Below are 26,947 nucleotides of genomic sequence, written 5' to 3'. Positions count from 1 at the left end.
GGCCACAGTGGGTGACCGAGGATAATCTGCCCGCAGGGGCTGGGACCCAAACGTGCCCTGCTCCAGGCCAGCGTGCTGGGGAGAAAGGAGGAGCACCAGCATAAGCTTGCATGACTGTTTTTATTCACACCACCAGATCTGCTCCAATAAAGAGCTCCCAAGACTGGGCCTCGCCTACAGGAAAGGGCTGGGAGTCCGGGAAGAGGGACCTGTTGCTCCTGTCCCTGCAGAGGGTCACGATGGAGCCCATGCTCCTTGGTGACCATTCAGCCTCCTCCCACCGCCTATCCCTGTGGGGGACTAAGGATGGGCTGCCCTGTCCCAGGTTGCAGGCAGGATCTCAGTCATCCCTGAACAATGCTCCATTGAGGGCAAGGGGCCTGGCCCTGAACACCTCACGTCTCCGGGCGAGGAAGTCACGGCTCCTCATCCATCAGGCCTACCGGCCCTCTCCACCTTGCCAGAGGGTCAAGGACGTACATGCTCTGTTGCCATCCACTGGGGCCCAGAAAGGGGTTCCTGCATGACACCGCTCCCCTCGGTCTCAGGCCAGCAGACGGCTGTACTCTGCCAGGGCAGAGGACTTTTTCACTCCGTCCCAGATCCGGGCAGCATAGTGGAACCTGTGAGAGGAGGCCAACAGTCAGAGTTGCCCTGGCTGGGGCCCCACCCAGCCTTGGGCCCACATGTGACCTGTGATGTGGGCCGCCTCAACTGGGCTACAGGGAAGATGCCAACCCTGATTCCCTCACTGCCATGGTGAGCGAAGCTGCAGATGCGGGACCTGGACTAAAACCTCAGCCCCCACTGCTGTGTCCAAACCTCCCTCCATTCTACTCAGTGCTGGCCTTTGTGGGAGCGGCTCTATCTCTGCCTCCCTCCAGGGCCTTGTGATGACCAGCTGCCTAACCCTTCTACCCCAAATTCTCCCTCCCCCTGGGCCCTGGTTCAGATCAATGGGAGGAGCAGAGCTCCAGCCCACCTCGTCCTGCCCCTTCCCACAGCCAAAGGCAAACAGATCCAGGGAACCAAGACAGAGGCTGCACCAAGCCAAACTATTTCTTTTTCTGGTTTGTTTCTCTTAGAAATTAGAGGAGGCAGACCTGCTGTGGGCTCTGGATATAAAAAGTCACATAAACTTGGGGCTGGGGAGGGGCGCAGGGCTCTGTGAAACCAGTGGCAGAGGAGGGAGAACATGGGCGGGGGGGGGACAATGAGACGGCATCTGGGGAAAGCTGGAAAATGCAGGCCTGTGGTTCCTGACGGCTTTCTAGTTTCTTCTCCTGTGAGGCTACTTTCTGCACTCAGGGCCTTAGAATGAATCTTCTTTAAGCTTACTGTCCTACTCTTCACATCAAATGACACCTAACCACAGGTGTGTGACCTTGCTATGTGACATTTCTCTTGAGCCTAAATTTCCCCACTAGTAAAATCAGTGACAAAATGTACACTCCAATGGTTAATTAGGAGGATATGAAATCACACAAAACAATCCTATCCTATATAATAAAAGGCTAATATGCAAATCGACCGAACAGCGGAATGACTGGTCGCTATGACACGCACTGACCACCAGGGGGCAGATGCTCAACGCAGGAGCTGCCCCCTGGTGGTCAGTGTGCTGCTCAGCCAGAAGCCAGGCTCATGGCTGGCAAGTGCAGTGGCGGTGGCAGAAGCCTCTCCCACCTCCGCGGCAGCGCTAAGTCATCAGTCAGACATTCCCCGTGGGCTGCCAGACCGCAAGAGGGTGCAGGCCGGACTGAGGACCCACCCCCTTCCGAGTGCACAAATCTCATGCACCGGGCCTCTAGTGTGGAATATAAAATTTAAAGCAACAAATGAACAAACAAAACAAACCCACAGACACAGACAACAGTATGGGAGTGACCAGTGGGAAAGGGGTGTGGTGGAGGATGGAGAAGGTAAAGGGGTCAAAATATCTGGTGACAGGAGACTAGACTTTGGGTGGTGAGCACACAATGCAAGATACAGTTGATCATAAGTGTATCCTAAAACTGTACACTTAAAAACTTAGATAATGCTATTAACCAGTGTTACCCCATTAAGTTTAATTAAATAAAATAAATAAACCTAACCCTAACACTCTTAACCTAATACTAACCATCTAACACTAACCTCAACCATTTAACTCTAAACCTAACATTAATCCTAACAGCCTAACCCTAATATTTACTCTAATCCTAAACCCTAAACTTTAAGCCTTAACCCTACACATAACCCCAAACCTAAACCCTAAATCAAGCATGTCAAACTCGAGGCCCAGGGGCCACGTGGCCCACAATGAATATTTTTGCAGCCTAGCCAATGTAACAGAATGTAAGAAACGTTTTAATAAAAAATTTTAACTTAATTTTTACAATATTCTGTTGTACATAATTATTAATACCGAACTACAACGTTCGCTAATGACTGGTTACTATAATCGTGTTGCCTTTATTTCCCTTATACGCCTTATGTGCAGGCGCACCATTTCTCTCCACCAACACTAGCAGCGAATATTTTAGCAGCCGATGGCCACGTCATTAGCCTTGGACTGACTTGTTTGGTGTGCGCAACAGGAAATATTTTGCTTCCGGAGAACAAGAAAAATAGGTTTATTTGTGTTACGCTTATTTATTTGTGCAGTGATTCAGTGTCTGATAAGTTAATGTTCAAGAAAAAGTATTAATTTTTATGTTAACGATTACTCACTTATTTCAGCCCTTTGTATTCAGCATGTCTCTATCAAAATAAACCTACGTTTCTATGAAAATTGAAGCTTTTGTTTTTTTTGCACCACATAAACTTACACCTTGTTTATTTGGCCCATGTTAGCCTTTGAGTTTGACATGCTTACCCTAAATCCTCAACAATAACCCTACTGTTATCTCTAAACCTAACTCTAACCTAACCGCTATACCTAATCTTAAACTCTGCCCTAAACCCGAACCCTGACCCTAACTTTCATTTTAACCATATAATTTCTTAAATAAAAATCACCACATGAAACAGCACATTGCCTGGCATGAAGAGGTGCTTACAAGATGGAAGTAATTATCAATGTTCCAGAAAAGGAAACAACATGGAGAGAACTCTGAGAACATCCTCTGGGTGGGGGGCAAGGGGGAGGGGAGGCGGTTCGGGCACCTCACACTGACCCCCACTCTGACAAGAGCTCTTACCAGTTCTTCTCGGTGAGGATTGTGTGCGACAGCTGCGGCCGGGCCATGGACATCACCTGGCTCCGGAGTTTGCTCACCAAGGACTGGAAGCTGGGGTGGCCACGGTACCCCGGGAGTAGGGAGAAGAGTGGGCTGGAGCTGGGTCCTGCTAAGTGGAGGTAGGAAGATAAGGGGCCAGTCAACCAGCATCCTGGGCTTCCAGGAGCTCCTGAGCTCAGCCCCAGCCCAGCTCTTCCTATTCGCCCCCCACTCTGAAACACGCTCCTGAAAAAGGGTCCAAGCACCACAGGGACAGGCCAGAGCCTCCACTCACACCAGGATGGGTTCCTGTCACGCCCAGGCCAAGGCAGACCGTGTCTCCCCCTAACCAAGGTGGACCCATGTCAGCCTCCAGACCAAGGAAGCACCGTCTCCCATGGCCGATTCCCTCGAGGGGGAACCGTACCCGCCCTTGGTGGGTTTTCACTCTCCGCTTCGCTGTCCATGAAGGGCATCAGGAACAAGTTGACCTCAGAGTCCAGGAAGTCAGGGGGGAGCCCAGGGAAGACATTGCACTGTAACATGGACAGAGTACCTGGAGGAGAGAACTTGTGAGCCTGCAGGTCCCATGCTGCCAGGGGAGGGGGCGGGAGGAACATGTAAGATGGTCAGGCTGGGATCAGAAACTAGTCCGGGGATCTGGGCTGAGGCTGGGTCAGGAGTTAGGAGCCGCCTGCCAGCTTGGGAGTGGCGGGGGACCTCACCCTTGTAGCGCAAGTGGGAGTGAGCCATGAGCTGGTCGATCATCAGGTGCATCTGCCGCAGCTTTCGAGGACAGAAGTCCTCTCGGCGGGCTTTGTTCTGTAGGAACACTGCGGGTGAAGGGGAGACGGGGCCCGTGAGGCTCGGCCACGTGCACTCCCCTTCCCACCCCAAAGACCGGCCCTGACCCCCAAGGTCACGTGTAAATATTTATGTGAATGTCACTTCACTTTAGCACCAGGCCCTGGGCGATGCTGGGGACCCGAGGATGATTCAGATGTGGTTTCTGCCAGCAGATGGAAAAGACAGAGAGGAGGACGGCCACATGATTAGGAGTATTTCGGAAAGCACACGAGGGGCTTGGCAAGGCCAGAGAGGTAGGCAGATCCTGCCTGGGTGTCCTAAGTGGACGGGGTCTGCAGACAAGCAGGGCGTCCACAGAGCAGAGCGAGGACCGTGCAGGCGGAGGGGCGTGTGGGAGGCAGGCAGAGCCGGTGGGAGCGGGGCCAGGGGCACTCGGGTCGCTCCGCACTCACTGCGCCCGTTCACGTAGATGCCAGAGACCCAGAAACAGGCAGACGCATCCTGTCCCCCAGGGTCTCCACCTGATCAAGGAGCCAGACCCAGACTCAGGGTCCTGCCCTCAGTGGCCAGGGTGGGACTGTGGCAGTGGGACCCTCAGAAAAACAAGCGGCTAATTCTTTCTTACTTCCCTCCTCCCAGCTCCCCCCTTCCCCCATGTCCCTGGTTTTGCCCCCTCTCTCTCCCCTCTACCCGCTCCTCTGGCCCCAGAAAGCTTCTCACCCAGGTGGGGGTAGTACTCTGTGCCTTCATCAGAGCCTGATGAGCTGCTGGACTCGTGGCTGGGGGACGGGGTGGAGGGCTTCACCATCTCCGCTGTCTGGAGGAACCTGGGGATTCGGGGTGAGAGGTTGGCTGAAGCTCCGGCACTGACACCCCATATCCCATGGCCTGGGGGATGTCGCATACACACCAGACTTCTCACACAATTTTACGGAATTCAGAAACAAACCCATGGATTTACATCAACTATACATTTCTTTCATTTCTTTAGTTTATGCTATTATATCTAAGAGCAGTTTAAGTTCACAGCAAAACTGAGTGGAAAGTACACACGGTTCCCCTAGGCCCGTGCCCAGTCCCCCGCCTCCTCGCCATCAACATTTCCGTGAACCGACACCGACACGCCATCATCACCCCAAGGCCACGGTTCGCATCAGGGATCACGCCTGGTGCGGTTTACTCTTCGCGTTTGGACCGACACGCCATGTAGCCACTGTGATCACAGAGTTCTTTTGCTGCCCCAACCGTCCTCTGTGCTCCACCCAGTCATCTCTCCTTCCCCAGCCCCGAACCATGGATCTTTTTACTGTCTCCATAGTTCTGCCTTTTTCAGAATGCCAATTAGTTGGGATCATACTGAATGGCACCTTCAGACTGGCTTCCTTTACTTAGTAATACGCATTAGAAATTCCTCCGTGTCTTTTCACGGCCTGACAACTCATTTCTTTTTAGCCCTGAGAAATATTCCCCTGTCAGCATGTACCAGTTTACCTATCCACTCACCCATGGAAGGACATCTTGGTTGCCTCTAAAGTTTGACAGTTATGAATAAAACTGCTATAAACACCTATGTGCAGGTTTTTGTGTGGACATAAGTTTTCAGTTTATGCTACTTTTAGGTGTTTCCAAACATGTAAAAGTAAATACCACTAAGCTGTTATGAGGTAAGGAATGATGGGATATGATAAAATGATGGCCATTTTCCTCACACAGACACACACAAACACCATGGTCTCCACAATTTTAGGGGTTCACCTACTCTGAGCCCACTGGTGAACTCCGGCTTAAAAACAAGGCTTTCCTACCTGCCAGCGCCTGAGCCCACAGTCCCACCAGAAAGGAAACTCCACAGGGCAGTCTGTTTAATGTTTTGTTCACATCTGATCCCCGGTGCCAAGAACAGCGAATGGCATACGTAAATGCTCAATGTTATTTGTCATGTGAATGAATTCCAATGAACAACGGCGGTAGGAGCGGAGGTTTCATAATTAGGTTACTTAGTTCTGGTCATAAAGCTGGCTCCCCAGCAAATCGTTTCTTACTTCTGACCAGACCCAAAGCTCCCCCAGCACCCAGGGTTACTACCACAAACAGAAAGCTCCATTTAGCCCCAGCCGGGTTGCTCAGTCAGAGAGTCGCCCTGACATGCCAGGGTTGTGGGTTCTACCCCTGGTCAGGGTATATACAAGAATCAATCAATGAACGCATAAGAAAGCGGAAAAACAAATCCTTGTTTCTCTGTCTGTCTCTCTCTCTAAAATCAGTAAGTAAATTTAAAAAAACACACCTTGTAATTATCAATTGCTCACTATGTACCAGGCACTATGCTGAATGCTGTAAATTCTTTTAACTCAGTCTGCATAAAAGCCTTGCCTATGGGGAGCTGTGGGAAAAGAAGCCACTTCCAATGGGAGCTGGGAGTCAAACGCCGGGCTGCCTGATTCTGGAGACATCTGCTTCCTTTAGCTCAGCTCTCCCTTCCCCAAAGTTCCCCCGCCTTCTTCTGCCCGGGCTCTGTGCCCAAGGCTGTTTGCCTCCCCTCAGCTACCTGCCGGGGGTCCAAGGCCAAGAAGAACCCTTGTGGCCCGAGGCTCTGAGCCAGCTCTGTCGGGGGGGCATTCCTGGAACTTCCAGCTGCTTGAGGCAGGACTCCTGCCAGGTCCTGACTCCCTCCCTTTTCCTGCCTGCAGGCTACCAGCGGATGGTACACATGCCTGCAGGAGATGGACAAGACTCTAAGGACCAGGCAAGCCAGCTCCTTCTGCTATTTATTCAACAAATTTGTATTAAATATCTACCCTGTGCCAGGCACTGAGTGAGGCACTGGGGATTCTGTCCTAGTCATCCCTCCCTCCTCCTGACCCGTCAACCATGGAGCTTCCATTCTAACGGGAGAGACAGACCATGAAGAGATCTACAGTATCCTGTCAGGGTGGAAAGGGCAATGGGGGGAGGGGCAGAGCGCTAAGTGAGGAGGTCAGGGAAGGCCGGAGGTTGACCTGAAGGCCACGAGACAGGGACTCTTTTTTTTTCTTTCTTTATTGATTAAGGTGTTACATGTGTGTCCTTATCCCGCCATTGCCCCCCCCCCCCCCCACGTCATGCCCTCACCCCCCTGGTGTCTGTGTCCACTGGTTAGGCCTATATGCATGCACACAAGTCCTTTGGTTGATCTCTCCCCCTTATCCTCACCCTCCCCTCCCCTGCCTTCCCTCTGAAGTTTGACAGTCTGATCAATGCTTCTCTAAGATCTGAGAGCAGAATGTTTCTGGCTGAGAGATGAGGAGTGCAGAAACTAAGTTGCATGGCTTTAATGTAGGGGGAGAGGGAGGGAAAGTGGTGAGAGAGCCATTGAGGTGTCAGGAGCATTAGGTGGTAGTGACCCACTCCAACTCCATTTACATTCTGAAAGGGTCCCTGCGGCTGTGGAGTGGAGCTTGGGAGACCTGGGCAGGTGGCTGGGACTCTGTGCCCTGTCTCATGGCCAGTCCCCGCTCCTACCAGCCTCTCACCTGTATAGACTGAGGTCCGTGAACCAGTCCTGGACGACAATCACTACGTGGCAGACCGTGAAAAGGAAGGCGGCAATCTGGAGTGACTGAGGGAGGGTGGGAAGAGACAATAGAGTTGAAGGTCTCCTCTGCCCAGAGAAGGGTCCCTGATCCCAGACTCAGCTGAGGGGCAGCAGGGTAAGGGTCTCAGAGCCTTAGGCACCCACTGTGCGCCCAGACTGTGCTGGCACCTCTCTCATGGGCCATCCCTAAATTGGACGAAGTTGGAACAATCACCCCCATTTTCAGAGGAAGATACTGAGGCTGAAGGGGGAGGGGCGGGCAGTGACTTTTCTGAGGGGTAGCACCGGATCTGACTCTCAGTGTTGTCCTCTTCCTGCAGCTGGAGCTGGGGCTCTGATGAAGCAGAAACCAGGACAACCCCTAACCAGCGCCCCATCACAGATCTTGCAAGGAAGGGTGGGGCCTCACCCCTGGCCTAGCTCGGCCCCTCACCTGCATCTCAACATAGGTGTGGGGCAGGTTGTACTCTGGAGGCAGCTTGCGGTCGTTGTTGATGAGATGGTCCAAGATGGAGGGGCTCAGGATGGGCTGCAAGGGAGAGAAAAATGCGTCAGGGCAGGGACTGTGGGTCGGATCCTAAGGGTCATGGCTTCCTAAGTCCCACACGCTAAAGGCAGATACATCGCCTCGCCTCTCTCAGGACAAAATAAGGTCAGAAACACAAGCGGGCAGCTTCTAAGTAGTACAGTGCCCGTCAGCAAGAGGCAAAAGGGAAGCTTCTAAGCAGGCTCTCTTTCCCCAACTCTTTTACAAATCACCACTGCTCTCAAGTGCCTCCCTCCCAAACAGGAGAGAAGTCCTAGTGCTAACAAATTTAACATCTACTTGAATGAGTCATGCCGCCCCAAGACCCTATTGTTGTTGTTTCAAATACTTTCAAAACTTTGCTAAATAATTCCTTAGGTAAAAAACTGTTAGTGTAGCCCTGGCTGGGTGGCTTAGTTGGCTGGAGCATCATCATCGTGTAGACCAAAAGGTTGCGGGTTTGATTCCTAGTCAAGGTACAGGAGGCAACCAACCGATGTTTCTCTCACACTGATGCTTCTCTTTTTCTCTTCCTCTCTCTCTAAAAAAATCAATAAAACATATCTTTGGGTGAGGATTACAAAAAAACTTAGTGCGAGGATTTAAAAATTGTATCCGTGAGTATAAAAGAATCGGCAGTGCACACATGAAACTTTTCGTAAAGGAATATTTCATTAAAAAACTTTTAAGAGCTAAAAAATTAGCTTGATAATCGATTGCCTTCTTCTTGCAGTGAATGGAATTAAGAAAGAGGCTTTTCCAACTGCTCACTTTCTAAAACTCCCAGCACTGCAGTGTTCTGTTCTGTCTTATTTGTCTAACTTCCGTTCTGCCCCTGACCCAGCTTGCATACAGTTCAGTTCACTTCTGGGGCCCCATGGCCCTTGCATAGAGCCTGGCACACAGGTCTCAGGCCACACTGGTAGGTTTTCCACTCTCCATGTCACCACTGCCCAAAGTGAGCACCACCTATGGGACAGGGCTCCTCCCAGAAGCGCTCCAGGCAGGTGGGGAGGGGAACAGTACACAAGAACCAAACTGATCATAGACCTATGAACCAGGAGATCAGTTTGATTCCCGGTCAGAGCACATGCTCGGGTTGCAGGCTTGATCCCCAGCGGGGGGTGTGCAGAAGGCAGCCGATCAATGATTCTCTTTCATCACTGATGTTTCTATCTCTCTCCCTCCTCTTCCTTACTCTCTGAAATCAATAAAAAATGAGTGGTTTAAAAAAAGGACCAAACTGATAAATCACGTGCTGCGATTGGAGGAGTAATAGGCACTAGTGGGCTCTCCGAGGAGGGGAAGGCTTCTAAGAGCAGGTAACATCCCAGTAAAATACTCAGGGAGGAGGCATTAGCCAAGCAAAATGGGGAGGACGAGCAGAGTGCTCTAATGACAAAGGCAGTGAGGGTAAGAGCACCGAGTTCCTACTTCATGTCAGGGGCACTTTACTTGTGTTAACTCACTGAAATCTCACAAAAACCCTAAGAGGTAGGCAATATTATGTTTCCCACAAAGGAAAAGAAAGCCTACAGGGTCTCTCCAAACTCCAAGCACGGCAGTGTTCACAGACCATGGTGAGGCCTGTGGTGTGCGTGGCAGGGTTGGTGACTACGCCAGAGAGGGAAGGCTAGAGGGTCTGGAGGAGGCAAGTCACAGAGGCCCTGAATGCCAGGCTAAGGAACAGGGACTTGCTTAAGAGCAAGGGAGAAGGTAAGGAAAGCTGCCAGTTAAATGCATGACAGGTCACTACTGAGGGTAGTGATGAGCCTGGATGCTCGGCATGCGGCAGATCCTGTGCCACACACTGCGCCTGGATGGTTCCTGAATCCCTGCTACAGTCCTGAGGCTGAGTCTGCTTCGCATCCCTGCTTACAGATGAAGATGCTGAGGTTGGGAGTGGGGAGAGGGGGTTGGTTACTTAAAGTCACCCAGCTGGGAAGACTTAAAGGCAGAATCTGGACAACTGATTCGAGGACCACACTTTTCATTGGTATGCTAGAAGAGTTTTTAGGCTACTCTGTACACAGGAAGGGGAGAAGAGGGGGGCAAAACTGACAAGAGACTAAGGGCCAAAGAGACATAACTTGCCAAGGGCACGGAGCATGTCTTTGGCTTGGCTGGAACTACATGCAACCCAAACAGGGTGCTGGCTTAACATTACTCTGGGATGGAGCTGAAGGTCGCATGCAGCAGGGTGGGGCAAGTGGAGGTTGGCACCTGAGTGTCCAGGAAAACAATCCGCTCTTGGGTAATAAAGAAGTCGATTCCACTGGTCTGGTTGCCCCCTCGTTCCTTCATTTCAGCGCTCTGGGCCCGGAAAACATACGCCCTGTGGAAGAGCAGGTGGGGAGCACTGGAGTCTGGTTCTCGGCCTTTGACACTCCAGTGAAATCAGCATGTGGGACGTGGTTCCCTGCCTGCCCACAAAGCCTTCCACCCACCGCCCCTGCAGCCTGGGGGACGGACGGGGGCTGTATTTTACACCACAAGACTCCACCCCTTCCCATAAGTAGATGTGTTCATTCATTCAACAAAGTTAATAGACTGCGGTGTTGAAGAGCAGGGACTAGTTCTGACTGCTTGGATTCAAATCCCAGCTCTGCCTTTCCTGGCTGTGTGGCTTTTCTTGGTTTCCTCATCTGTAAAATGGGGATAAGTCTCAAACCTCTTGGTCACTGTGAGCCTAATATAGTGCTAACAATATTGGCCTTACATACATTTGATACCCTGCCTCTCAAAGGGTAACTGCCACCTCCCTGAGATGCTCAGTATGTCCTCTGACTCAGAGCAGGTATCCTCCCACATAACACTGTACTGCAGACCTCCTATGTGCCAGACACCAGGACGTAGCAGTGAACAAGAAAGACAAAGTCCCTGCTTCTGTGGAGCTTCTGGTCTAGCTCAGGATCAGCAGAAGTCAGTAACTGCAGGTGTTAGGAAGAAGAGGTGTGTATCGCTCCAAGTGGGAGTAAGTTTGTCTATGGAGGAAGGAAGGATTGCCCTAAGAGGCAAATGATGCTGCTGAGGGTGAGATGAATTCTAAAGGTAATTAGGAGGTCAAACGTATGAGACCCGATGACAAAAGTTGGTACCAAAGTCCACCTTGCCACAGGCTGACAGGGGTCAAAAAGACAAGCGAGGCCAATAGAATTCTGGCTCAGGAGTCTGAAATGAGAGTCACCAGGACATTGTTAGGTGGGGTTGAAGGCTGAGGTAGAGAGACTGTGAGAGCTGGAGCTGTTTCAGAGCAGAGCCCAGCTGAGCTGAAGTCATGAGTGAGTAGAGGGGATGGGGCGACTGGGAGGCAGGGGAACCTCACAACTCTGGCTCTAGTGGGTGTGTGCTCTCATAGCGATGGTCCTTAACCTCTTCTGGTTCTGCATCAGCCCCCCACCCAGATCCGGTAGAAACTATGGATCCTTTCCTGGGTGAAACCCCTGACTGCAGATGGTGTAAAATTCTGCATTTGTTGTTAGGGTGTTTCTCATGGATCCCCTGATGCCCATCTGTGGAGTGCAGGGTGATATCACCTGCTTTATTAAAAAAACAAAACTACTGTTTTGAGATAACCCAAGTGGCTACAACCCCTTCTCTTCCCCCATTTTGAGTCTTCCTACTCTTTAATCCCTGCCTTTCTCCCTTTCCTTCTCTGCCCTCAGTTTTGGACCCTAGTTCTTAAGCTCCTCCTCCACCAAGTCCTCTCCTGGGACTTCATCCTTTATCTTCACGATCACACCCCATTCTTACTCAAGAATGTAGGACTGAGGCTGGTCTAGAACCCATGCCTTCCATCCAGATCTCTCTCACATTCTACTTCCCAGGCCGAATCAGCCACATCTGTGAGCATTTGCTCTGTGCCAGGCTCTCTTTAGTGTTGGCCTTCCTGATCTTACTTCAAAAACCCACTTTACAGATGAGGAAGTGAGATATGGGAGGTGAAGTGACCTGCCCCAGGTCAACCAGTTGGTGAGTAGCAGGGCTGAGATTGAGGTGGCCTCAATCCAAAGACAAATGAGTACACCATCCCAGTTCCTGCCTGGGCTCTGACCATTTTCCGGGGGCAGTTAGGAAGGGAGGACCAGGATTGGTTATCTTGGAACTACACAAAAATTTAGTCTCGTCCCTCTTAGTCCTCATCTGATGAAGACATTGAGGCTAAGAGAGGGAAAGCAACTCTCAAAGATCTTGGTAACACCACTAGGAACACCCCGGTCTGCCCTCCCCTCTCAGGTGGGTGCCCACTCCCCTCCTGGCCCCCCCACACTCCTACCTGATGTTCCCTCACCTCTGGTCCTCCTCAGGAGTGTTGGCTGACAACAATGACATGACCATGGACTTGCCTGTCCCCTGGAGGCCCAGGACACCAACCACCAACACATCAGTCTGATCCAGCAGGTACTGTGGAAGATGCAGGAATACAGCCCTTATGAATCAGTCAGCTGCTAGAGTGGGAATGAGATGAAGGAGCCCCAGACTTCCATGGCTTGCCCACCTATCTTATCAGGTATGAAGAAAAAGATTCTTGCCTCAATTGGGCAAAGGGCCTCTGTGTGTGTGTGTGTGTGTGTGTGTGTATGTGTGTGTGTGCGCACGCGCTGGGATACATAGAATATGTGGGGCACAAAGAACAGCATATGTGAGAATTCCAAAGCAGAAAAGAGCCTGGCCTGGTCACGCAGCTAACAGGAACTCAGTGGGAAAAGGGAAGCTTGGCCTTTGGGGAGAGAAGGGGAAGCACAGGAGCGGAAGGACGGGTTCGGTAACGGAGGGCTGTCAGAGCTGACTCCTGGGAGGCGCTCTGCAGTCAGGCCGGGAAACATGGGAAGGAAGCACGAGAAAGGGAGCAGTGTGCAGAAACAGGAGGCCAGTCCGTCCTGGCTCTTTCTGTGGGATTCAGTCCTGGAAATTCATGAGACCTTCGCCTCTGGGCCAACTCTGCTGACTTTCACCACCAGGGGGCACAAGAGACATTACTCAAGGAAAAGGAATAAACTAGAGCAGGTCCTTGAGAAGCGTAATTTTGTTATAAGGTTAGTGAGAAAGAAAAAAAAAAATAATTTCCCAGCAAGGGTCACTATCTGTGTGGAGTTTGTATGTTTTCTGCATGTCTGCATGGGTTTTCTATGAGGACTCCGGTTTCCTCCCACACCCCAGGGGTGTGCACATTAGGTGAACTGGCGTGTGAATGTGAGTGTGGGTGTGAGTGGCCCTTCGATGGCAGGGCTCCTGTCCGGGGTGGGTTCTCACCTTGAGCCTGAGCTGCAGGAATAGACTCACCTGTGACCTTGAACTGGATGGAATAAGTGGGTTGGAAAATAAATATCTGACTTGTTTTTATTAATCTTTGGGTTCCTTAAGATTAATAAAAGCATTTATTTCAATGTTTAATATTAGAAGTGTTTTGGGTCTTTATTTAGAAATTTGGTGATGTTTCTGTGACCAGAAATATGCCATAGGAACTTAACTCTTGTTCATATCAAGTAGGCTGTGGTCGGCAAACTGCGGCTCGCAAGCCGCATGCGGCTCTTTGGCCCCTTGAGCGAGGCTCTTCCTAAGCCTTAGGAGTACCCTAATTAAGTTAATAACAATGTACCTACCTATATAGTTTAAGTTTAAAAAATTTGGCTCTCAAAAGAAATTTTAATCGTTGCACTGTTGATATTTGGCTCTGTTGACTAATGAGTTTGCCGACCACTGGCCTAGGGTAAAATTGGTTTCATCATACGTCATTATGCTTAAAGCCGCAGTTTCCAAGACCCTGTCAAGGATATTGAGTGAGGATTCACTGTATGTCCTCAACTGTGGCTGCTGCTCCTTAGAATCACCTGGAGAGCTTTTTTTTTTTTTAAAAGGCAGCTAATCCTCAGCCTAACTCTGAACACATGAAAGAAGCACATCTAGGGCTAGCCCTGTCCACTGACCACATGTGGCTATTTAAATTTAAATTAAACAAAATTTAAAAATCCAATTCCTCAGCTGTACTAGCCACAAATTGTGACGTGGATAAGTGTTCAATAGTGACATACAAGGATAATGGCTACCACACTAGATAACACAAATACAGACCATCTTTACAATGCTAAAGAATAGGGCCTGCCCTGGCCGGGTTTGGCTCAGTGGACAGAGCGTCGGCCTGCGGACTCAAAGGTCCCGGGTTCGATTCCAGCCAAGGGCATGTACCTTGGTTGCGGGCACATCCCCAGTGGGGAGTGTGCAGGAGGCAGCTGATCAATGTTTCTCTCTCATCGATGTTTCTGGCTCCCTATCCCTCTCCCTTTCTCTCTGTAGAAAATCAATAAAAAAATATATTGTAAAAAAATCAATAAAATATATTAAAAAAAGAAAAAAAAGAATAGGGCCTGAACATGGCTCCTTTTAATTTTTTTAGAGTGGAAGGGAGGAAGAGAGAGAGAGAGAAACATTGATGTGAGAGAGACACATCGATTGGTTGCTTCCACATGACCCCCAATCAGGGCCGGGGATTGAGCCTGCCACTGAGGTATGTGCCCTTGACTGGAACTGAACCCAGGACCCTTCAGTCTGCAGGCCGACACTCTGTCCACTGAGCAAACCAGCTAGGACTGCCTCCTTAAACAAAACAGAACAAACACTCCCCAGTTGCTATCAGTGTGAGAGAGGACACGCAGAGGCAGTGGAGCCAGGTAACAGGTGGGCCTGGCATGTTGTCCCACTAAGTCCAAGCTGCTGGGGAAGGAGGGGGCACACCAGGGTGAATCTGACTAGGAGCCTGATCTGACAGGTCTGGGGATGGGGGGAGAGCAGCACAAGAGGCGAAATGAAGACTCGGAGACTGGAGGTAGGTAGGTCAGTCCAGGAATGGGAGGTCTGAACTAGAGCAGGGGCGATGGGATGGAGGGGGAACCTCTGGGGAGTGATACTCAAACCAGTTCACACTGGTACAACAAGTGCTTCCACCAGTTAGGAGGGAGACTGAAGCAGGGTCCAGGAAGCCATCCTGCTGTGGGAGGGCGCAGGAGACCCCCAGGCATCTGGGTGGCAGTGGGAGCACCTCTTAGCCAACCAGTATGAAAGTGGTTCAGTACTTTACCGACAGTACAGCTGAGCTAGTGAAGCTACTGAAATTCAGGCCTGGCCAGTGAGAGCTTTCGGATCCATTTCCTCTCATGGCTACTACTGCCTGAAGCTTGTCTGGTGCAGCCCACCAAGAGGCTGGAGGTATGGGGTGACGGAGGCGAGGCTGTGGGACCTGGGAAAGCTCAAGCACGGGGAGACCCATTCCCCCAGTACCTCAATGGCACTGTCGCACCAATTCATCTGGTCGTCCACCAACTTGATGCTGTGCTTCATGCGCTCTGGAGGCAGCAGTTTGGCCTGGCCTACGACAGCTGGAAACAAAGCAGGAGACAGAGGATGCAGTGAGGGTCTGTGTGAGGGGGTGCCAGCTCCCAACCAGATTCTCTTCGGTCCCAACTCACGGTCCATAACGGCTGGCGCGGCAGTGCCCATGCCCCGGTTCTGGATCTGGTACACAGGCTGTGTGGGTCTCTGCCCCTCCTTCTCCCCCTTGGGTAGCACGGGGGCTGCAGGGGGTGGTGGGGTGGTGCCCTCGGGGGCTGAGGCATTTGTTGCAGCCGCAGGCCCTTTGCCCTCCTCCCGTGGTTTCATGAGGACGATGGGCTTCTCAAGAGGGGCTGGGGCAGGAGGGGCAGCTGGGGCTGCTGGAGGCGGTGGCTGCTTTGACTATGAGTGAGGAGGTTCCAGTCAGTGGGAGAGATCCTTGACCCAATTACTCCCAGCCTCCCCCTCCCAAGGTTCTTCCCTGCTCACCCGCTCTGCTGGAGGTTTGGAGAGGATGATGGGGGTTTTCTGCATGATGGAGGCACTTGTCTCTTCGCTGCCATCCTGTGGTGAGGGAGGGCAGTTACTCCACTGGCTCTCCTAGATTCTACTCTGAAAGCCTTTATGTGCCAGGTACTATTCTAAATGCTTTCATACATTAACTCCCTCAATCCTACCAACAATCCAGTGAGATACATACTATTATTTTTTTTTAAATATTTAATTGGTTTCAGAGAGGAAAGGAGAGGAAGAGACAGAAACATCAATGATGAGAATCATTGATCGGCTGCCTCCTGCACGCCCCACACTAGGGATTCCCGGCTTGTGCCCTGGCTGGGAATCAAACTTCCTGGTTTGTAGGCTAATGCTCAACCACTGAGCCACGCTGGTCTGACATATACATACTATTATTATCTCCACTTTACAAATAAGCAATTGAGGCAGATAGGTTAACTGGCTAGTCACACAGCCTTATAGGCAATGAAGGCAAAAATTGAATCCAGGCAGTCTGACTCCAGAACCCATGCTGCCAACAGCTCGGTGCAGCTACCTCTGCTAGACGAGCCCCGGGATTAGGAGCAAGGACTCTGGAGCTAGACAGATCTTGGTTCAAACCTAGCCCTGCCACCTGTGAGTTTTATGAAGACCCACCCTCACTTAGGCCTGTTTCCTCCTGGTGAGTCTATTATATGAGTCTGAAAGAAGACAGAATTCAACTGTCCATGTGGCATCTGACACATGCAGGTGCTCACCACCTGCGAGTCGCTGGTAGCACCTGCTATTCTGACCCTCTTCTCCTCTGTGGGGAGCTGATATAGGGTTAAGCCTCAGACTGACCTGTGGGCAAAATCACAAACATTTCCCAGCTTAGAGGGCACAGTCCTCTTAGCATAATTAGGCTTGACCTTATAACACTCCCTAGATCTTATTTGGGAAGCTAATAGGCTGAGGAAGTGCAGGAAGTATAACCATGGTCAAAACAAGTGAAACTCACAAGAACTGTGTAACTAATGGAAACCACTACCTTGTTTACCTCTAACTATAAAATAAAGGCTCAGCTTGCCTTGGGATCTTTCTCTCTGGCCTCAGCCAGGCACAGGGAAGATCCACGGAGACTAAGGAAAGCTAGAGAGCAATGAATGCTGTCTCCGTGTAAATCATTCTTCGCCGACTCCGTCCACACCTTTGGGAACCCCTGGACCGCTGGGGCTGGACCCCAGCATATGGCGCCCGAACAGGATTCCCCTAGGTAAGCCCCCCCGCACTCGGGACGGATAGGACTCCACCATAGGGTGCTGCAGACCCCCCTATAGAGGATAAGTAGGGTAAGAAGGTGGATAGTACAGAACTTAGATTGAGAAGATTTGCCATACTTAGTCTAAAGGAAAAAGACTCTGTATTGATCTTTAAACACATATGCTTGCTAGCAGAGGAGTTAAGGTTACGCCCAGTCAGACGGAATGTTTTATACAAGTGTGTCCATGCTTTTCTGAGGAAGGAAAGGTGCCAGAAAGGTAAATGTAGAGGCATGGGAGAAGGTAGGCCCAAGGAGCCTTATCCTTAACCCCACTGCAGCCTTTCCACCCAGGGAAAGTGCAGGACTGGCAAGCTCTCCCTGGGGTGATAGATCAGGACTCAGGTAATAATGGAAAGTGCCAATCCTACTCTTAAAATGGATACAAGAGAGCATTTGGGGTTTTTCTATTTAATGCCTGTTTTGGATTGAGTAAATGCATTTTACTTAGTTTTAACATATCAAAGTTAGCTCTTGACACAAAAGGAAAAACTAACAGTTTGGCTCAAAATTGGGGTTTTGTTTTTGAGGTACTGAGGCTTGGGGGTGGAGTCAATTCACGGTAGAAATGTGAAGCTACGGCTTTTGGGGTTGAAGTGGGAAGTTGTGAATACAGAGGAGTATGTATGTTTATATATGGTCAGAATTCCATCAATGTAAACCTTTTCTATAAAAACAAAAAAGGGGGAGAATAATGTTATATGTTAGATTTTTTGGAAATACAATGCAGAGGGTTGTACAGCAGCCAAAAGGCATTGGGCCTCCTGTACAATAGCCTCTGCCAACTTAGCCCAGTGGAAGGATGCAAACCACACAAGAGTTTTACAAGATCTAGTAATGATGTGGGGAAGAGGTTGTGTTTTGTATCTTTACAGAAGGAGCAGCCTCTGCCTCCCTCCTGGGGACTGTCACCCCTGGGAGGCCGAGTTAGCACACCTGACCAGCGCAGCCCTGAGCTGGAACCACCTGTCCATTGGAAGGATCACATGTGCCTCCTATTTGTCTGTACTTATGTCCCAGCTTTGCCCCACATCTCCTTTCCTTTTTCCTTTTTTAAAAATCTGACTACTTGTTTGCTGGTTCTTTGGCCTTTCTCCTGCTCTCCTGAACACAGCCTTTTCTAGAATCTCCCTACCCTACTGTTCCAGGAAGGGCACCTCCCTTTTCTGCCGTGACTGGGAGTGTCTGGTATATGCCCCATATGTAGAGTTGTCTTGTACTAAGAGCCTGACATCATGGGCTGAGAAAGCCCTGTCCAGGGCCCATAGCTGTTGCCTGAGTTCTCTGTTCTTGCTGAGGTCACGGTGGCTGGTACCATGGATCTGTCTCTCGCCCAATGGAGTAAGCTGGGCCCTCTCTGGAGAAGAAACCTGGGTTCCCCAAGATATGTGACCAGAGCCGGGGCTCCACCAGCAGGCGAGGGGAACCCAAGGCAGGTGCTGGGCGTGGAGGCTACAGGGGCATACTGAACCTCACATCACCCTGCTTGGCCCCGGAGGATGGCTGGTTAGCCAAAGACGGGTAAGATTCCTCAGGGTGGAACAACCTAAGACAGGCACAGCCGGGGGCCAGTAGGAGAGAACTTGGGGTTCAACAGAGGTGGGGCACAGATCCTCACCCCCCCCAGTTGTGCAGGGGATTGAACACTCGCCCCTTCTGAGGAAGGTCTCCTGCCCCCATGGCTGCTTCCCGCTTCCCACGCCCAGCTCAGATCGGGAACAGAAAGAGACTTGGCCCAGCTCAGATCGGGACCCAGGTAAAGACAGAGACTTGGCTGACAGCAGCTGCCCTCTCACTGCAACAGGACTTGTTTCCCATTTCTACTTTGGACCACAGGGAAAGGGGCAGCTGAAGGAAAGGGCTGTGTCAGGATGCTGCCTTCTTCCCTTTCTTCTTCCTCCTTTTTTCTAAACACTTCCATGCCTTGTAGTTCTTTTGCTTTCTCTTCTTTTTCTCTACTACCCTCCATCTCCGCCTCATCCTCCACCTCCCCAGTATCATCCATATCAGCTGACCCAGAGGGCACAGCTGACTCCTCCCCGGACACTGACACCACCATCAAACGTGGCCCTGATGGACACTTTGATCCAGCCGTACAACACGGTGACACTTCAGGAAGCCTGTCGCCAGTGACGACGCCCACTAGCCAGATCAACAAGGACAACCAAACCACCGACTTGGGGTCAGCTGAAGAAGTTAACAGCTGAGGCCCAGCAGATGGTAGAAAAGCAAGAAATGGAAGCTACTCTCTCAGCCAAGTTGGAGGACTCTTGAGTAAATCGGCAAAAGAAACTTTCATTTGATAGAAAAATGTTACTGTGGTTTGATTTCTCACTTATTGCTGTTTTGCATTGCCATTGTTTTATTATTATTACTAGTTTTAAAAATGTTATGTTCAAGTTTTAAAATGTTTTGGGTTTTGCATTGGCATTATTTTGTTATTGCTTTAATAGCCAGAATTTTGTTCTTGATGCTTAAGTTTTACTGTCATTATGGTAGCTTAAAAACTCTCATTATAGTAGCTTAAAAAATAAAAGAAGGGTGAGATGTGGGGAGCTGATATAGGGTTAAGCCTCAGACTGACCTGTGGGCAAAGTCACAAACATTTCCCAGCTTAGAGGGCACAGTCCTCTTAGCATAATTAGGCTTGACCTTATAACACTCCCTAGATCTTATTTGGGAAGCTAATAGGCTGAGGAAGTGCAGGAAGTATAACCATGGTCAAAACAAGTGAAACTCACAAGAACTGTGTAACTAATGGAAACCACTACCTTGTTTACCTCTAACTATAAAATAAAGGCTCAGCTTGCCTTGGGATCTTTCTCTCTGGCCTCAGCCAGGCACAGGGAAGATCCACGGAGACTAAGGAAAGCTAGAGAGCAATGAATGCTGTCTCCGTGTAAATCATTCTTCGCCGACTCCGTCCACACCTTTGGGAACCCCTGGACCAGCTGGGGCTGGACCCCAGCACTCCTCAGCCCTGCTCTTGTGCTGGCCAAGCCCATGGCTGATCCCCACATCTGTCCCTATTCTGACTCACCCCAATCTGCTTGAGAAAAGGGAGATGTGAGTTTGAGTCCTATTCTTTCTCTGGTTTCTTGATTAAACTCGGGAGAATCTTGACCCCTCACTGGGTCTGTTTCTTCTCCCACATATTGAAGATTACTTAAACTCCCTCAATGCTCTCTTCACTGGCCACTTGTGAAGAAAAAAACAAAAGGATGATATGCAAGTGCTCTGGAAAGACAGTTGCAAGAGAACTGTTGGAGGAAAGGCTGTGGGCTTCCAGGAGGCCAGGGAGCGTGAAAGGTGAGAAGGTTCAGGAAGGAGTAGATGATACGTGGGACTGAGGCTGTGAGGGTGGAGAGAAGATGATGGATAGGAGATATATTCAGGAGGCACATGTGCAGCACTGGTGCCTGACTGGCGTAGGGTTGGGAGGCAGGTGTCCAGGATGAGGCCCAATGGGTTGTCAGTGATACTAGGAGGAGAAACGGTAGAAGATGCTGAGATCAGCAGGGGACATGAAGGTTGTGAGGAGTCCATTGGCCACTTAGGAGGCTGTCAGGGCTCAGTAGTCAAGTCAGAGACAAAGCAAAGATTTGTGAGTTGTTTGTTCAGGATGTGAAGGTGTAGGAAGATGGCATCATTCCCCAGGAAGATGTGTGTAGAAGAAAGACTGTGTTAGACCCAAGGGAAGACACTAGCTCCCTGTGAATAAATTATTCTTTTTTAAAAAATATTTTGTATTGATTTCAGAGAGGAAGGGAGTGGGAGAGAAACACCAATGATGAGAATCATTGATTGGCTGCCTCCAAATGCCCCCAACTGAGGATTGAGCCTACAACCCAGGCATGTGCCCTTGACCGGAATCGAACCTAGGACCCTTCAGTCCGCAGATCGATGCTCTATCCACTGAGCCAAACCAGCAGTCTTCATCTTTGCAGTCTTATGACTCAAAAACTGGTCCCAATTGTTACCTTCTTCCACCCCACCAAACAGCTTTCAGAGGTGGGCAGGGCACTAGAGGAAAAACCCAGTAAGCCATCTAAGCACCGGAGAAGAGCAAGGAAGGGCCTGGGCCACAACAAGGCCGATTCCCAGTCCAGGACACTCTGCAGCAGGCAGATGGTGCTCTGCTTAAGGCTCAGCTGGATTTGGGTTTGAGTCCTGGCCCTGGAGCTCACTGACTATGACTTAGGGCAAACCCCTTCCCCTCTGAGGCTCATCTTCCTCCTTAGTGAAAATCGCATTTATGGGTAGCGGTAGAGTTCAGGAAGACCCGAAGGATGTAACGCACTTTGCAGAGTGTCAATACACTGCACACTGTCCAACAGACAGAAACAGTTGCGTTGTTGTCTCCAACTCCCCAATGCCCATTTCATTCAGTGAAATCCAAAGTTGTTTCCATGGCCTTCCAGGTCCTACATGATCTGGTCCCAGTTACCCCTCTGACCTCATCCTCCTACCATCTTCCCTCCTTCATCCACTGCAGCCACACTGGCCTCCTGGCTTGAACACACCAGATATAGGCCTCAGGGTCTTTGATGTTCTATCTAGAATGCTCTTCACTTAGATGTGTGTCTTTTTAAAATATATATTTTTATTGATTTCAGAGAGGAAGGGAGAGAGAGATAGAAACATCAATAATGAGAGAAAATCATTGATCGACTGCTTCCTTCACGCCCCCTACTGGAGATCGAGCCCGCAACCCGGGCATGTGCCCTTGACCGGAATTGAACCTGGGACCCTTCAGTCTGTAGGCTGTGGCTCTATCCACTGAGCCAAACCGGCCAGGGCTTCACTCAGGTTTTTGTCAGTGCTTGTTTGGGTCTCTGCTCTTCAGAGAGGCCTTCTCTGACCACCTCATCTAAGACGGCTCCCTTTTCCACCCTCTACCTTTTTACTCCCTGAGGGCAGCAGGTTTTGTTCACAATATCCCCAGCATCCAGATTAGTGCCTGGCACATGGCAGGTGCTCCATAAACATCTGTGGAATGAGTGGATACAGAAATGCTGTCCTTGGGACTAGAAACTCACCCGTCTCTCTCTTTCCCATGGTGCAATGTAATCCCTCTCCCGACCACCAGGCCCAGAGAGATTCTGGGGGCCACCGGGGACAGGCTCCTTCCACCGCCGCCGCCTCTCTATTCCATAGGGCCCAGGCTGACTGTGCCCAGACTCAGACATGGTCGCCTACAGAGAAAAAGAGGTTGATTCCAAGGTGAGCCACTCCATTTGGTTCACCCTGGACCACAAGAAGACATTTCCTTTCCAGAGAGCTCTGTAACTGTGGCAGCGGTGCCAACTGGCTCCCAATATCACTTTTTCAAAAAAAAAATAAAACCCTCAGTTCTGAGTGGGGTACATGACTATCCAGAACACACTGCTCAGCATAGTTCGCAGTTAGGTGTGTCCATGTGACTAAGTTCTTTCTGGTCAAAGATAGGACAATGGAAGTGTGATGGCAGCTTTCAGAGACTTCCCTTCAGAGACACTGGGCCAGGCCTTTTGTGCCTTCCTCCTGCCGGCTGGAAGGCATGTGGATGTGGAAGTGGAGGGGGTGGGGATGGGGGGAGTGGGGGGGCTCACACAGGCATCTTGGACTGTGAGGCAACTTAATGGAAGGAAGGCTGGTAGAACAAGATATAAGGTTCAGGGGTTCCATATTAACCTTGAATTGCCTACCTCAAGATTCAGTAAGAAAACAAATACACTTCTACTTGTAACCAAAACCATTCCCAACTATTAATCGCTTTGCCCCAACACATATATAATTCATAGAGGCGGGTCACATAAAAATGCTGTAAGGCATTTCCTCACAAATCAGCAGCATGACCCTCAGTGAGACAACTCCTCCTCCGATTAACCCTTATTGGCGTCTGGGGGGGAGGGGGGCTCCAACATTCAAGGCCTCTCTTCATCGGGTGTCCCTCAACATTTCAGTGTCGGTTACCTTCCATTCCTGGTGGCTCACCATCCATTACACTGCAAGGTCTCACCAGTGTTCATGTTATAAACATTTTTGTAAATAAAGCTTTATTGGAACACAGCCATCAGTTTACAAACTGTCTATGGCTGCCTTCTTGATTCAATGCCAGAGACAGAGAAAGTATGGCATGCACGTCTAAAGGAATTCCTCCCCAGCCCTTTACAGAAAAAGCTTGCTGACTCTTGCTTAGCAAGCTCTCAAGTGCCTGTGAAATCATTCAGTGAGCGCCCTCCAATCCCGTCCCAGTGCAAGGGGACATTAACAGGTCCATGTGAGCCACTTTAAGTGTCTGTTGACAGGATGCAGTACTTTCGCTCGCCAAGTAGGGACTTGCCTACCTACTCTCACTGTTCTGTGACCCCTTCCCCAGCCACAAACTGGACCGAAGACAGGAGGACAGGGCCTGCTTACAAATGTTTATGGAAATGATTCATTCAGGCTGAAATGACTGTTTACAATGTCAGTGCGAGATTCCCCGCAGAACTTGGGACTCCCTCCTCCCGCCCTGGCAATTAGGCGTCTGCTCACTCATTATTCTGGCAACCTCCGCAGCGCTTAAGTGTCTGTGTTCAGCCTCCCTGGGGATTCTGTCCCCCACAGCGTTTACGTACCTACAGGCCCCCTTCCCATGCAAAGAGGTGTCCATTTGCCTGTTATTCTGGAAACCTCCACAATATTTGAGTCTATTTAACAGCCCCCGTGGACAGTTACCCAGAATAAGGGTCCACCTACATGCAACTTGGAGACCTTCAATGTTGTTTCCAAACTCCTTTGGGGGATTCCCCCAAAATGTATAAAGCCCATCTATATATACTCTAGAGGCCTGGTGCACAAAAATTTTTGTGGGGGTGGGGGGGAATCCCTCAGCCCGGCTTGTGCCTTCTCACAGTCTGCGACCCCTTGGGGGATGACCACCTGCTGGCTTAGGCCTGCTCCCCGGGGGATTGGGCCTAAGCTGGCAGTCAGACATCCCTCTGGCAGTCTGGGGAGCCCTTGGGGATGTCCACTTGCCAGCGGCAAGCAGGCCTAAGCTGCAGTCGGACATCCTTAGCGCTGCTGAGGAGGCAGGAGAGGCTCCTGCCACCACTGCTGTGCTGGCAGCCATCAGCCTGGCTTGTGGCTGAGCAGAGCTCCCCCTGTGGGAGCACACTGACCACCAGAGGGCAGCTCCTGCATTGAGCATCTGCCCCCTGGTGATCAGTGTGTGTCATAGTGACCAGTCATTCCCAGTCCTTCTGCTGTTAGGGTCAATTTGCATATTACCCTTTTATTATATAGGAAGATTATTATCCTATACTAATAAAAGAGAAAAATGGTAATTGGCGTACAACTGATACCTTTTTCATTGGCTAATCAGCGAGATATGCAAATTAACTGTCAGCCAAGATGGCGGCTGGCAGCCAGGCAGCTGAGAATAGGAGGCTTGGTTGCCCCAGCGATGGAGAAAGTCAAGGATCCCCGCAGCTGCAGGGCTCTGAGCTCCTGAAGCAACAACTCCAAAAGATACAATGTTTCAATTATAGAAGCTAAAAGATGGCGGTTAATTTGCATACTCAGGCTCCAAGCAGAGTGAAGCCAAACAGCCCTGAAGCAGCAGGGCAGAGAGGCCTCAGGGCCTGGGATCAGCGGAGCCGAGAGGCCTCCCGGCCCCGGTGATCAGCGGAGCCGAGAGGCCTCCCGGCCCGGTGATCAGCCGAGACGCCTCCCAGCCCCGGTGATCAGCGGAGTCCAGAGGCCTCCCGGCCCGGTGATCAGCGGAGTCCATAGGCCTCCCAGCCCCGGTGATCAGCGGAGTCCAGAGGCCTCCCGGCCGGTGATCAGCCGAGAGGCCTCCCAGCCCCGGTGATCAGCGGAGTCCAGAGGCCTCCCGGCCCGGTGATCAGCGGAGTCCATAGGCCTCCCAGCCCCGGTGATCAGCGGAGTCCAGAGGCCTCCCGGCCCCGGTGATCAGCGGAGTCCAGAGGCCTCCCAGCCCCGGTGATCAGCCGAGAGGCCTCCCAGCCCTGGTGATCAGCGGAGTCCAGAGGCCTCCCGGCCCCGTGATCAGCGGAGTCGGAGGCCCCGCGATCAGCGGAGCAGAGAGGCCTCCCGCCCCGGTGATCAGCGGAGCCGAGAGGCCTCCGGGCCAGGGATCAGGGGAGCCGAGAGGCGTCCTGGCCCTGGGATCAGCGGAGCAGCGAGGCTTCCCAGCACCGGGATCAGTGTGACAGGGTGCGGAGCCTCAACCCTCTGATCGGCCCTGCTCTGTGCATGACAGGAGTGGCGCTGCAACCTCCCTATGGACCCTGCCTTGAGTGTGACAGGGGGTGGTGCCCCAACCCCCCAATCGGCCCTACCCTGAGCATGACTGAGGGTGGCATGGCAACCTCCCAATCCGCCCTGCTCTGTGCATGACAGGAGGCGGGGCCCCAACTCCCCAATGGGCCCTGCTCTGAGCCCGACCAGGGGTTACACCTAGGATTAGGCCTGCCCTCTGCCACCCGGGAGCAGGCCTAAACCAGCAGGTCCTTATCTCCTGATGGGTCCCAGACTGTAAGAGGGCACAGGCCAGGCTGAGGGACCTCCTCTCCCAACCCCGAGTGCACAAATTTTTGTGCACCGGGCCTCTAGTATAGGATATAAAAGCCCCCTGGTGGTCAGTAGCTCCCACAGCCAACCTCCCCCAGTTCCTCCCCCTGGCCAGCTGCCCCAATTGCCCCCATCCCTCCCCCGACCAGCTGGGCCCAATCGCCCCCATCACAGGCCAGGCCAAGGGACCCCACTTGTGCACGAATTCGTGCACCAGGCCTCTAGTCTATGAGTGTCAATTGACAGGATTCCACTGTGACCTCCCAGAAACGGAGTCTAATTGCACATTTCTCCGGAGGGGGGGTCTCCTCAGTACCTATCCATCTCTGCGCACACCCCTTTTGGGGATCTCCCAGAATCGAAGTGTCTCCTTGAAAATTATTTGGGGAGACCCCCAGTTCCTCACTCCTTACCTATGCCCACCCTAAGGAAGCACTAGAGTCCACACACTTCTCCAGGGACACTCTCTGGCACATAAATATCTTTACAGGCTCCTGGGCAGGGGGCCGCCCCTAGAACGGATGGGTCTTTATGCGGGAGCCTTCCCGCGTGCAGGCATGTTTACAGGCCTCCCGGGAGGAACCTGTGACGTGGACACAGTATCCGAAGGGATCTGGAGTGGCCTCCTGGTCCTCAGGGGTCTGTCTGCAGGGCCCCCCTCCCCATCCCCCGAAACTTCGCTTCCTCTTGACACGTGACCGCTGGGGCCTTCGCGCGCTTTATCGCCAGCTCACAGGCCCTCTCAACTAGCATCGCCCGGAACCGAAGTTCCCAGTTACAGGTTAACGCCCGCCCCCGACCCACCCCACCTCGCCAAGCCGGAACCTAGTGTGCTGCTCGCGCTCAGTCCTCTATCCCGCAAAACCCGCGGGCGTCCCAGCGACAGTTTAACGGTCAGGAAGGGGGCGGGCCCTGCGGCGCCCCCCGCCGGGGCGCTGGCCTCGCGCGGGCGCGCAGGCCCCTTACCTAAGGCGGCTGCTGATTGGCTCGCAGGACGCGGCGCGCCCTCTCCGTGACGGGGGTGGGAGGGGAGGTTCCACCAGTAGCCACCCGCCTGTAAATGGCGTCTGAGGGGCCAGGAGCGTGGGCGAGGGAGACAGAAATTAGGCACCGGTTACTCCGGAACCGGCGTGAGCATCCCGGAAGCGGCACCCAAGGAA

General features: G+C 51.5%; 1 protein-coding gene across 7 annotated transcripts; it reads right to left on the bottom strand.

Moving 5' to 3' along the window:
• Positions 1-101: 101 nt before the first annotated feature.
• Positions 102-26,947, bottom strand: SMG9 (SMG9 nonsense mediated mRNA decay factor). Of its 7 annotated transcripts, none has more exons than XM_059666285.1 (14): positions 26,754-26,942; positions 22,268-22,423; positions 15,923-15,997; positions 15,571-15,835; positions 15,383-15,480; positions 12,399-12,511; positions 10,331-10,442; positions 8,015-8,110; positions 7,520-7,605; positions 4,728-4,834; positions 3,926-4,033; positions 3,628-3,792; positions 3,183-3,330; positions 102-623 (listed from the first exon to the last, which is right to left on the bottom strand). In XM_059666285.1, the coding sequence occupies exons 2-14, from the start codon at positions 22,415-22,417 to the stop codon at positions 545-547; spliced, it is 1,602 nt and encodes a 533-aa protein (XP_059522268.1). In that variant the 5' UTR covers positions 22,418-22,423; positions 26,754-26,942; the 3' UTR covers positions 102-544. The 7 variants fall into 7 exon arrangements, with proteins under 7 accessions (XP_059522268.1, XP_059522271.1, XP_059522272.1 ...); XM_059666288.1 differs by having other exon boundaries at positions 3,183-3,327; positions 26,754-26,940; XM_059666289.1 differs by having other exon boundaries at positions 3,628-3,756; positions 26,754-26,939.

This window comes from Myotis daubentonii, chromosome 15 (genome assembly GCF_963259705.1).
Source record: "Myotis daubentonii chromosome 15, mMyoDau2.1, whole genome shotgun sequence".
Taxonomy (NCBI): Eukaryota; Metazoa; Chordata; class Mammalia; order Chiroptera; family Vespertilionidae; genus Myotis; species Myotis daubentonii.
The sequence above is the reverse complement of the archived record's forward strand: the minus strand, read 5'-3'. Positions and strand labels throughout refer to the sequence as shown.